Source organism: Schistocerca americana, chromosome 6 (assembly GCF_021461395.2).
Source record: "Schistocerca americana isolate TAMUIC-IGC-003095 chromosome 6, iqSchAmer2.1, whole genome shotgun sequence".
Classification (NCBI taxonomy): Eukaryota; Metazoa; Arthropoda; class Insecta; order Orthoptera; family Acrididae; genus Schistocerca; species Schistocerca americana.
In genome coordinates this window covers 508,444,495-508,457,614 of record NC_060124.1, presented here as the reverse complement: position 1 = coordinate 508,457,614, position 13,120 = coordinate 508,444,495, and the positions used below count along the sequence as shown (strand labels likewise).

Genomic DNA, 13,120 nt, shown 5'->3' with positions numbered 1-13,120 from the left:
AAACGTCATAGTCGACCCTATCAATGTTTCCAACTTTGCGGAGGTTTCAAGCTCCGCCCACTACCATCCTGCTTGCCTTCCTTGGAAACAGGCAGAGGAGGCTCATGCAATCTCTTTTGTCTCTTTGACTTGAGAATGCTACAATACTCCTTTTACTATGAGGGAGCTCGAGCGAGTCTCTCCTCATGCAGGTCTTCTGCTCCTGGGCTTGATACAATCCATGTCCTCATGCTGCAGAATCTTCCTCCTGTGGGAAAACACTTTCTCCTCGATACCTACAACCATATTTGGACTGACAGTGTATTTCCCATGCTTTGGTGTGAAGCTATTATTGTTCCCCTACCTAAGCTTGGTAAAGATAAATCTCTTCCTTCCAGCTATCGTCCAATTTCCATTACCAGCAGCATTTGTAAGATGATGGAACGCATGATCAATGGTCGATTAGTGTGGTGGCTGGAGTCACACCATCTTCTCACTAATGCTCAGTGTGGGTTCCGAATGCTCCACTCAGCAGTTGATCATCTTGTCACCCTGTTGATGTTCATCATGAATAATTTTCTGGAGAAGTGACAAACAGTAGCCGTATTCTTTGATTTGGAGAAAGCCTATGATACCTGTCAGCGAACAGGCATTCTATGTACTATGCACACATGGGGCCTTCGCAGTCGTCTTCCCACTTTCATCTAGGAATTTTTAATAGACTGAGTTTTTCGGGTATGTGTGGGTGCCTTCTTATCCCACACCTTTTCACAGAATGGGGTGCCTCAGGGCTCCGTACTGGGTGTCATCCTCTTCGCCATAGCCATCAACTCAATTATGGACTGCCTTCCAGCTGGCATTTCGGGCTCTCTTTTCATTGACAACTTTGCTATTTATTGCAGCTTCCAGCAGACGTGTCTCTTGCAATGCTGTCTTCAGTGTTGTCTGGACCATCTCTAATCGTGGAGTGTCACTAATGGTTTCCGTTTTTCTGTTACCAAATCCGTTTGCATCAACTTCTGGCGGTACAAGGTGTCTCTTCCACTTTCCTTGTGACTGGGCCAAAGTGCTCTCCCGTTCATGGATGCAACAAAGTTATTAGGGCTTACATTTGATAGGAATCTCAGTTGGTCTCCCCAAGTGTTCTACCTGGCTGCATGCTGCACCCGGTCCCTCAGTGTCCTTCGTGTATTGAGTGGTACCTCTTGGGGAGCTGACCAGACTGTCCTCCTCCACCTCTATCGATCTCTTGTCCGCTCCGAGTTGGATTATGGATGCATTGTCTACTCCTCTGCAGGACCGTCTATCTTATGCCGTCTAAATACAATACACCATTTGGGGATCCGTTTTGCCACTGGTGCCTTCTGTACTAGCCCAGTTGACAGTCTCTACGCAGAAGCCAGTGAACTACCACTGTCATACCGGCGCGACATCCTACTCAGTAGGTATGTGTGTTGGCTTTCTTCCATGCCAGGCCACCCAACCTTTGACCTTTTTTTTTTTTATGACATTCTTGACTGCCAATACGAGATGTACGTTTCTTCTCTGCGGCCTCCCATCATCTGCTTTTGTCACCTGCTTCATCAACTACAGTTCTTACTTCCTGCCACTTACCAAATAAGTGAGAGCCCTTCACCACTTTGGCTTCAGGCACAGGTTTGTGTTCATTTTGATCTCAGCTCGTTTCTGAAGGATTCAACTCTGGAGCTGACCTATCGCTTCAAATTTCTCGAACTTCGCTCACAACTTACCGATAGCATATTTTTGTACACTGATGGTTCCAAGTCCAGCCATGGTGTTGGCTGTGCTTTTGTCATCAGGGATGATAAGCTTCTCGACCAGTGCACAATTTTTACCACAGAGCTTTTTGCCCTCTGTGAGGCCGTTCACTACATCCGGAGGCACCAGCTCACTCGCTGTGTGATCTGCTCTGACTCCCTCAGTGCCCTTCAGAGTCTGGATGCTCCAGATCCAGTCCACCCCATCATTCAACGGATCCAGGGATGCCTCCATTTGTTCTCAGATGAGGGAGCCCAAGTGATGTTCATGTGGGTTCCTGGCCATGTTGGTGTGCCTGGGAATGACACTGCTGATGCTACAGCCAAGGCCACAGTCCATCTCGGTCGGCCCTCCTCTTACTCTGTCCCCTTGCAAGATATTTGTACTTTCCTCTATCAGCATATCACATCGCGTTGGCATGACCATTGGTGGTCTCTTCATGGGGACAAACTCAGAGAAGTCAAACCTCTCCCAGCAGCCTGGTCAACTTCCTCCTGGTCGTCTCGCCTTGAGGAAATAATGTTAGCTCGGTTGCAAATAGGGCACTGCTGATTTAGTTACCGCCACTTGTTGAGTGGTGACCCTGCACCCAGCTGTCCTTTCTGCAGCCAGCCAATAGCAGTCAGACATTTCCTGATCCTGTGCCTCTATTTTGCCACTTATGTCTCAGGGTCTGGCTGCTGCCCGCTTTGCCAGACATTTTAGCGGATGACGTGCGAGCTGTGGCTCGCATTTTAAGTTTTTTAAAAAGCAGTAATATGACAAAAGAGATCTGATTTCTACCTGGGGACTCCGGTATCTTGTTGACGTCTTTTAGATACTCTTCCGTAACGTCTTGATGTTTTAGATTCGTTTTTTCTTCCTTTCTGTGTTGGACCTCGAAACGGTTTTTTACCATCATGATCCCAGCATTCCATGGTTCTATAGTGGGTGCTTATGACCTTAGATGTTTTGCACCCTAACCCCCCCCCCCCCCCCCCCCCCCCCCACACACACACACACACACCAAAAAAAAAAAAAAAAAAAAACCATTGAGCCAAGGGATCTTGTTTGGTTTTAGCAATTTTAGCTGTTTCTGAATACCACTGACACTATTATCTCTCTTCTTTGCAGTGAGGATTAGATTGGGGCAGTACTACTGGACTTTTCTTTGTAAAGGAACGCATTCATTTATGGACCATGCAAAGTGCTGGCCATAGTGGTGGGGACAGCTCACTCTCAGGAGTGACATGGTGAACCTCAGCCTGCACACTGCCTTTGCACTGCTGTGTTCTAACTCCACTGAGATTGGAGCAGCTTCCATGTTGGGATCTGTTCATGGCTGAGTTGAAATCCATTGCCCTTGTTGATTATGTTCTTCTGAAGCTAAGTTTAAATGGCCTTCTTGTATACACATTCTTGAAAGAGGGAGATGTTTTTCAAAACTTTTTTGCCTTCATACTTCATTCTGTGTTATTCTCTAAGCAGTTGATAATTTCATTGGCTGCTGAAGATCGGTGTGCCATTTATGTTCAGTGCACTTTTCTTCAACCAGTCAGTTGCTTATCTGACTTATGCCTTTCCACATTTGCACAGTATGTGCTGTTTGCTAGGTTTCCAGATTACTACATGATCTTCTGATGACCATAGATGAGACTTAGTGTTGGCCAACAGGTAATATGTGCATGTTAATTTGTGATAGTGTAAAAATCTGCCAATCTTTTTCATTATGTTGCCATTGTACAAGATTTAGGCCATTGCTGTGGGCGTAGTCTGCTCAGGTTTTGGTTTTGGTGTGACCCTCTGTGCCTGAAGATGTGTTGAACAAGGCCTTCAGTTGAACTGAATGTAGGATTCAGCTTCATTGTTCAGTGATCACATGAGCTCTGTGGATCAGCAGGTTCAGCTCACCTTCCCTTTCTAGTGGGTGACAACAACTGGAGTCATGAATGTATTGATCTTTGTGAGTTGGTGTACGGTACATGCAGTGTTGCAGTCTTCCGTCCATCCTTCCCTGTACCAGAACACCCCAAAAAGGTAATTGGTCATTTTGCTTTTCCTCCACAGTGAACTGCATTTGATTGTCAATGGAGTTCATGTGTTGTAGCACTTCTTTCCCATGAGGCATTATAACAAAAGTATTATCAACATATTTGTAGAAAACTGTTCGTTTTAATGCTGCTGAGATTAGTGCCCTGTCCACGGAGGCTTCCATGTCTGTATTGGCAATCTCAGATGACAGAGATGCATTATATCCATGTATTCATAGTAATGCAACCACAGAAAAACCAAGAAGACATCAGCATTAAATTAAATGTTTTCTAAATGTGGATGCAATTTTTTTCTGCAGTTAATTCTAGCGATTCCTTGACTGCAGCTCTGGTGAAGAGTGACACAACATTTAAACTGAGCATGAGATTTGAGATAGCCAAGCTGAATTATTATAAACATACCATGATCTGAGCAAAGCACTTGGTGTGGTGCTCACATCTGCCACCCAACAGCCTTAGAACTGATGTCAGGTATTTTGCAATCAGATACATTGTCGAGCTTATTGAGCTTACTCTGCATCTCAGGAATATGCCCTCCCTGCGCGCCTGTGGGAGTCCATAGAGCATAATTGGTGTGGTTGCATGAGGCTGAAGTTTCTTCACTGGCTCATTTGAAAATGAACTTGAAAGAAGTTCATCAATAATATGGAAAGGACAGATTGGCACTTGCCACATGGAGGAGGTGATGAGTCACAGACAGGCACAACAAAAAAGAGTACAAGAAATATGTAAGCTTTTGGACAAAGTCCTTTCTCAAAAACTGATCTGTCACACATTCACATAACAACAACTCACACTCCACATGGCTACTGTCCTCAAGCACGAAGGCCAGATTGCAAATGCGCCTGATGTGGGCAGCAGTCTACTTGGGTGGGTGGTGAGGGTAAAGAGGAGGCATATGGTGGGGAGGCGGAGGGATAGCAGGAAGAGGGGTGGAAGAAGATGCTAGTGTTGTCTGTGAGAGGGTGTGGGGGAATGGTGGGAACAGGCCAGGTCTGGTAGATATAGCATCAGAAAACTTGTCCCGGGGAGGAGGGGGGGGGGGGGGGCTGCTGCAATGAACAGTCCTGTCCTCTGCTCGCTATGTCCATGCATGCTAATACAGCCTTGGCAATCGGTATCTATTTGTTGTAGCTAGCCAGTAGCCACTGCCATGTGACATGTTTGCTGTGACCCCTGGAGTCACACCAGCCAAAACATGAACTTACTGCCACACAGCTAATATCATTTGTCACTTTCTGAATCTGTGTCTATATTGCTAGAGTAGTGGAGTATTACAATTAGGATCTAAAAGCAAGTGAAAAGAAGAGCATAAAATGAGAAAATCCAAATCAAAAAGGTATCAAGAATAGGAAAAGCATATGGATTTTGGTAGTAGGGTGTTGATTGTTGATAAATTGTGTTTAGTAGGGTGTTCCACTAAGCATTTGAAGGAGAGTTCTATGTAATGCTGATACTTTAAATGAGCAATGGAAAATCCAATCAGAATGTTATTGATAATGCACAGTTGAGTCTGACCTTTATTGGTGTTCTCAGCTATTGTTTTTCTTCCTTTCCAGTACTTATGGAACATGTCTATATTTTCCTGTTTGCATGAACTAACCTTTTGGGTGCTCAAGACACAACAGTGACTGAAAGTTGAAATAGTTTTAAATATAGCTTACACCATGGCTTTTCTCTACTTTCCTTGAATTTGTAAAAGTGGCAGATAATGGTTAACCAAAAATTTCTCTGTAATCTCTGAGCTAGAAAATGATCTCAGTTTTCAACAGTACCACTTACCATGATGCAACTCTAGCACCATGTTGTGCGGCTTTGAGAAGAATTTGTGTGAAACTGCTATAGTTGTACCTTTTGTACTCTTCATTTGAGGTTAATATATAATTTCTCTTTACAGGAATCATATGTATTAACCCGATATGAAGTCCTGTGTATTCAAATGGATTTTTAGATTTATTCAATTACTGAAAACGGCAATCTTATTTCCAGGGAATTCAAACCAGTGGATCTTCAGCTACCTGAACAAGAGTTTATACCAATCAAAGTCCCAACTCTAACTGAAGAACCAAAAGTAAAGTTCAAAGAAAAAACTGTTGCAACAGGAACAATAGTGACAGATGATGATGATGAAGTCAGTGTATCAGGTTTTAAAAAGAGAAAAGCTGCTCCTGGTGTTAAAAGAAATATGAGGCAAAGATTGGATGAGGACTAAATTAAGCAGTTATGTTTGCTCATACTGTGATTGTGACTTGTGTACAAAATCTTATTACAGTTTTATACACTTAATAAATAAAGAGAATAAAGATGTTGGTAAAAATAATTGTGTTACATATGTATTTTGTCATCAAATACTTCATTAAAAATGGTTCCCTGAAGTACTGCAATGAAAATAAATTTATATAGGACACACAGGTATTATAAAGAATATGTATTTTGCAATATAGTCACAACTTTCATGCTTTTTTTAATCATTGTGGTTATATTTCAAATCCATGATTTAAACTGGTACTAGTGCTGGAAGAAAAGTTACGGGTATATATCATGACTACTCATTTCTGGAATCTTCTTTCTTCCATGGATACTAGAAGTTACAGAAGAGGAACATCAGTGTAGATTGGTACATTAGGGAGACAGATAGCTTTGTAGCACATTGAATTATTGTGTCATTTCATAGAATATTCTCAAAGTGAAGCCCACAAATAGCATAGATCATGGCTCAAGGCACTGTGCAACAAACACATAATGCAACAATGGAAAATCCAGGATGGAATGTAACAATATTATTAGAAGGAAAGTTGCCACTCACCATATAGCAGAGATTTTGAGTCGCATATAGGTACACAGATAGGTACAACAAAATGACTCTCACAATTATAGCTATTGTCCATTAAGGCCTTCATCAGCAATAGACTCACACTCTCTCTCTCTCTCTCTCTCTCTCTCTCTCTCTCTGTCTCAAGCAACTGAAACTACACTGGCAGTGTGGTTCCAGTTGCCTGAGACTGCAGTCATGTGTGTGAGTTACATTCGCATGGCTCAGCATCTCTGCTGTATGGTGAGTGGCAACTTCCTTCTCATAATATTGTTACAAATATAATGCATAAGAAAAGTTGTCATAAACATTTCAGCCAAAATAGCGTGTCAGTTGCTGATCTACTGGCTGCCAAAATGCTGAAACAAAATATTTCTGACATCTTTGTGAGCAGACTTATTCATTTATTTTCACAGGGTCAGTGGCAATCAAGAAAGGAAATCTTTGTGGGGAGACTCCGGACAACAAAAGACTATCTCAGGGATCAGTCCTATTTAACCTACTACTCAAATATTGAAACTAGATTTACGTGCCACGTTGTCATCATCAAGTGTAACAGATTTACAGTACACTGATGACTTATGTATTTGTTCATTGGGTAAACTCTACATGATGACTTGGAATGGATAGGTCAAGCTTTTCCAAGACTGCACACATCGATGGAGCAGAACTGTTTTGATATTTCATGTAGAAAGTCCTCAGTTTCGCTGCATTTGAGACTCAGAGTCCCCCTTGAGCAGACATTGAAGCTTGAACTATACAAACTGTCAGAGGAGATAATAGCCCAATACATTGGACTCCACATTCAGCATGAAATTTGATAAAATGTAAATATCTCAAAAGCTGCCAAAACTGCATAAAGTACATCAATATATTGTGTGCAGTCATAGGTGTAAGCCAAGTGAGTTGTGAATACAGACATTGACCTAAGATTATGCTGTACCTTTATAAGACTATCAGTCATGAATATTGTTAATTTGGGTCAGTTCTAGGTGCAAGTCTTAAACAACTATATAAAAGTCAGTACGAAGTACTTAAAGCACATCTGGGAGGGGAGGGGTGGGGGGTGGGGGGGACAGTGACATTTATTCTGACTAATGCTCTCTTCATCAAGATAAATGAAACACCCCTAGACTTATGCTGGAAATACTTAAGTGCGAATTTTTTACTAAAGTGCTTTAGTCTGAACAAGATCAGATACTGTTAGACATTCATATCTTAATAGGCTTGTGTTCTATGTTGAGAGACTTGTCAACAAGAATCTTCCTCCTCTTGTTGTAGAGTATATAGCAACTATCCACTGATCAAAAGAAGTTTATTTTCACAAGGACTATTTTACTGTGGTTCAGATTCTAGAAATGCAAGGCCATCTACATGGAGGCTTTGAATGACAAAGATGGATATGGTTGTGCTTACTGGTATAGCAGATGTCACAGGGGTAAGAAATTCATGCCACCTAAAGAAATATTTATTATGACAGCTGCAGAAATTTCTATACAGTGAGCACTTCTAGTCAGGGAGAAGCATCTGCATTACCAGATTGTTATCTTCTCTGATACCAGAAGAGCACTGATTACTGAGATTGACAAAACCGTAATCTAATAGCAGATAAAATTATGATTCTGATTATAAAGCTGACAACTAGGAAACAGGGTGTCACCATGTACTAGATAAAAGCTCTTTAGTATTCTTAAGAATGAAACGATAGACAAGTTAGTCAAAGCAACCACTTAACAATGGAGAGAGGCAACATAGAGGTGTAACTGCTGCAGGTTTTTTAATGTCCTCAAACTAATAATCATGAGAACTGAAATGTAGAGAGGCAAATTTAGAGACTATGCCAAAATTAACCCAATACTGATGACTAACTTGTTGCACAAGAAACATCAATGTTCCTGAATATTCAGATATACTATTATAGGTTTCACATTCAACCGCAGCTACTACAGGAAAGACATACATTGCATTGGCTTGATGGTATCCCAATTATGGTAAAACAGAAGATGCCAAAAACATTTTCTTCAGCTGTCCAAATAGATGTGATATTGTCACATAGAAGAAGGTGTAATTAGATGAATGACGAACACTAACTTCACATAATGAATGTTTATTTAGCACTTGCATATACAAGAGCATGGAGTGAACTGCCTCCGGCCAGAACATATATGGTATATATACAGCTACAGAACATTCCAGTACAATGATTCTTGCCATTTGTGGATACTTCTAGAATGTACTCAAACCGAATATAGAAATTAAAATTTTACAGTTCAGGTGAGTTTTGAACTCATGGCCCACCATGCAACAGTCTAGTATCAGAACCACTACACTTAGGCAACTGTGCTATTCAGCTTCTTCTGCAACATTGCTGCCTCTTTAAGAGAACAGCGCCTCGGTGTTAAGCCCTCCTAGCCCGGAAACGAGTCATCGGTTCTGCATACTCCGATTCCTGATGACTGATGTTCGCCCTGGCAGTGATCTTCTTAGAACTTCCCTTGCTGCTACGTTCTTCATCACCTTTCCGCTTGTTGCCTGTCACTGGAGCTTTGAATTTACCCTGGGTTGCAGGATCCTTATAGGGGATTGAAAAACTTTTTCTCGGTCTGTATTTAATGACCTTGGGGCACTGTGCTTTAATACAATGTCTTCTACGATGAATTTGGCCACCTTGAATGCTTCAGCTGTTTTCACTGCTTTTGTGATGGATAATCAGTGCGAACAATAATCCATCTATTGCCACTAGCAGACACTGGACCGAGGAGGTCAATCCCAAGATACTGTAAAGGTGTTTCGGCGGTTGGGATTGGTATGAGTTGGCCAGGTGGTTTCTGGGGAAATGCCTTTCTCCTCTGGCACCCCCGGCTGTGCGACACATAATGACGGACACTCCTAAATAAACCTGGCCAGAAAAATCTATTGCAGATCCTATCATATGTCTTAATAAATCCTAAATGTCCGTCCTCAGGTGTGTCATGGAATTTCTGTAGAACATCTAAGCGCATGTGTTTAGGAATCACTGGTAGCCACCTCTTTCCAAATGGATCAAAGTTTTTCTTGCAAAGTAATCCATTAACTACCTTAAATTGTCCTTTCACATCCTCTGACTGATTTAAGTCAAGCACAATTTGAAATATCTTGGCGTCCTTCTTCTGCTCAGCAGAGAGATCATGGAGTGCAGTGAGACAGTCCCTATCTTCATCAAAGTCTTGATGTTCTTGCACAGGGTTTCTTGAGAGACAGTTGGCATCTTGGTGTTTTCTTCCACTTTTGTACACTATGGTAATGTCACACTCTTCAAGACGTAGTGCCCATCTGGTGAGTCATCCTGTTGGATTCTTAAGACCTGTCAACCAACAAAATGAATGATGGTATGTAACAACTGTGGATGGCCTTCCAGAGAGATACTGTCGAAATTTGTACATGGCCCAGATCACAGCAAGACATTCTCTTTCTGTAGTTGAGTAGTTTCTCTTGGCTTTTGTAAGTGTCCTAGAAGCTTAGGCTATAACCTTCTCTTTTCCATCCAAAATCTGCACCAGAACAGCACTGATCCCATATCTACTGGCATCTGTGTGTATTTCTGTAGGTGCTCTCTCATCATACAGATCAAGTACAGGGTCAGTCATCAGAGCTTTTCACAGCATATCGAAAGAATCTTGTTGAGCACCACCCCAGATAAATTTAGCAATGGCTTTTAACAACTCTTGGAGTGGCCTGGCTTTGATACAAAAGTCTTTGATAAAACGACAGTAATAAGAACATAATCCCAGGAAGCTGCTCACATCTCTAATACTTTTAGGAATAGGAAATTCCGTTATAGATCTCACCTTTTCTAGGTCTGGCCGCACACTTTCATTTAACAGAAGGTGTCCAAGTATTTTGATTTCTTTTGCTCAAAAGAGTCACTTTCTGGGATTAAGTTTCAGTCCGGCTCGTTGGAGACACTTAAGAACGGCCCTCAGTCTTTTTGTGTGTTCATCAAATGTCTTTGAGAACACTATAATGTCATCTAAATAACAAAGACACATCGTCCACTTCAGGTGACTTAGAAGATTATCCATCATCCGTTCAAAAGTTGCTGGTGCATTACACAAACCAAACGGCATTACCTTAAATTCATAGAAGCCCTCAGGGGTGATGAATGCAGTTTTCTCATGATGAGCCTCATCTACTTCGATTTGCCAGTATAGCAAGTAGATGTCCATGGTTGAGAAAAACTTAGCCCCCTTCAGACAACCTAGTGTATCGTAAATTCATAGGATAGGGTAAATGTCCTTTTTAGTTACCTTATTAAGCTTCCTGTGATCAACACAAAAGCACCAACTGCCATCCTTGTTCCTGATGAGTGATGACCATGGGCTCTGCGAAGGCTGAATGATGTCATTGTTCATCATTTTCTCTACCTCATCGCAAATTATACGACGTTCCATTGCTGACACATCGTAGGCTTATTGGTTGATGGTCTCCAGTGCTAATCCAGCACTACACCATCGATTTGTCGAACTTGCTCTTCACTTGTGGATTGAAGCATTCAGAGAACTCTTGAAGAATGGCAAGTAGTTTCTTCTGTTGTTCCTTAGGGAGATCTGGTGATAGTTGAGCTAGAAGATCTTGTCTCGTAGTGGTAGCGCTAATTTCGCCCACAGATTCAGCATAGGAGGTTTCTATGATGCTCAGCTGTTTTGCAATTAACGGCTCAGCATTTGCTACACACATGCATCTTGGCAGGGTCTGTGGTTCTCAGCAACAGTTAACTATCCACAATTCACCAAATCCATTCTTAAATGAGACAACAGAGGCTGGAATTACCAAGTTATTCTTTAGTGGTAAGCTTCTTTTACATTCCACTATAAGATCCATGGAGTGATGCATGCCACCTTTCTAGCGCTGACTGCAGGAATGATCACTTCATCCAGCACACATAATCTTCACACACTCGGATGCACATCTTCCTGTCCATAATATCTCATCTCATCTAGCATAATCTTCGAGTGACCACAATCTATAATTGCCTGAGAAGCTTTCAAAAAGTCCCATCTGAGAATGACGTCATGACCACACTCTTGTAAGACGACAAATTCTAAGGGCTGTGTATGGCCACTTATACCCACATAAATGGTACATCTTCCTGTAGGTTTTACATATTTCCCATTAGTCACCTTCAGCAGAGATGTTTTGTTGTCGACAAATAAGGCTTTCTGCAACTGGCTACGATACTTCTCTGAAATGACTGAATATGATGCTCCAGAGTCCAAAAGAGCTGAGGCTGGTCGGCCATCCATGAGGATATCAATGTAGTTTCCTATCATTTTTGTAGTGATCGATGATGGAGGATTTTTCTCTTCAGCGGCCTCACTTCCAAGGAAGATCGCACCCTTTAGTTTGCCGCCTTTCTTGACAATAGCACACCACATGTCCCGGTCATCCTCAGTGGAAACATACTGGTTAGTTATCCTGGGTCCTCCAGATGTCAGTCTTCCTTGGTGCCCAAACAGGTTCCTCATGCGGCTTTGTAGGAATGTAACTTTGCCTGGATCTTTTTACTGTTTTAAATGGAAATGAAGGACGAGAGATTGGGTTCAATGTCTGTTCCGCTTCCTCCCTTATGACCTCTCAAAGTGTCTTGGTTTTCTGCTCGCCGTGCAATCCAAGTGCCTTCTGAACTTCTTCTCTTACTATCTGACGAAGAACACTTGTGAAATCAGTTTCTTCCTCCATCACAGACATTGATACAACGTTTGGAAGCCATTCAAACTTCTTGTATGTAATTCTTTTTTGATGCATTTTCTCGATATACTGGCACCATTTTATGAAGTGAAGTCGTCTGCTATCGAAACCTCCTTCAGGAATACGGCTTGATACACGACCTCAGCAACACCCTTCATGAGATGTGCAACCTTATCTTCCTCCTTCATTCTAGGATCCACTATTTTACACAGCTCCAAGACATCTTGATTGCAGGATGCTGTCATTTCTCCTGGACGCTGTGCCCTACTCTTTAATTTTACTTCAGCCTTGCGCTTCTGTCTTTGTGCATCACCGAAATACTTGCACAGTTCCACCCGGAATACTTCCCAGCTTGTGAACTTCTCCTCGTTGTTCTCATACCATTGCTTGGCAGTGCCCTCCAAGTAGAAAAATACATTAGCCAAACACATGGTGTCCACCCATTTGTTAAATTTGGCTATACACTCATATACCTTAAGCCACTTGTTTGGATCTTGGCCATCGTCACCAGAGAACCTGGAAGTATGTCTCAGGGTAGCACACAGTTGCTGTCATTGTAGCATCCTCTTCTTCTTCTGTGTCTGATAGATTGCGATCTGTGTTTCTCGCCACGTAAACGGCGGCTCTGTCATGGCCTGATGGGAGCCACTGTGTCGTCGATAATGCGCGCTATCACAAGTTCCAATACCCAGCGTCTCCACCAGAACAATGTCACGTAGAAGAAGGTGTAATTAGATGAATGACAAACTCTAACTTCACTTAACAAAGGTTTATTCAGCACTTGCACATACAA

General features: G+C 42.1%; 1 protein-coding gene across 1 annotated transcript in view; it reads left to right on the top strand.

Annotated features, from left to right (window-relative positions):
• LOC124619202 (WW domain-binding protein 4) overlaps positions 1-6,108 on the top strand; it is a 118,640-nt gene extending 112,532 nt beyond the window's left edge. Inside the window, exon 6 of the mRNA XM_047145421.1 lies at positions 5,778-6,108. Within this exon, the coding sequence (XP_047001377.1) occupies positions 5,778-6,000 (223 nt within the window). The 3' untranslated portion in view covers positions 6,001-6,108. The remainder of the gene's footprint in view (positions 1-5,777) is intronic.
• The last annotated feature ends 7,012 nt before the right edge of the window (positions 6,109-13,120 follow it).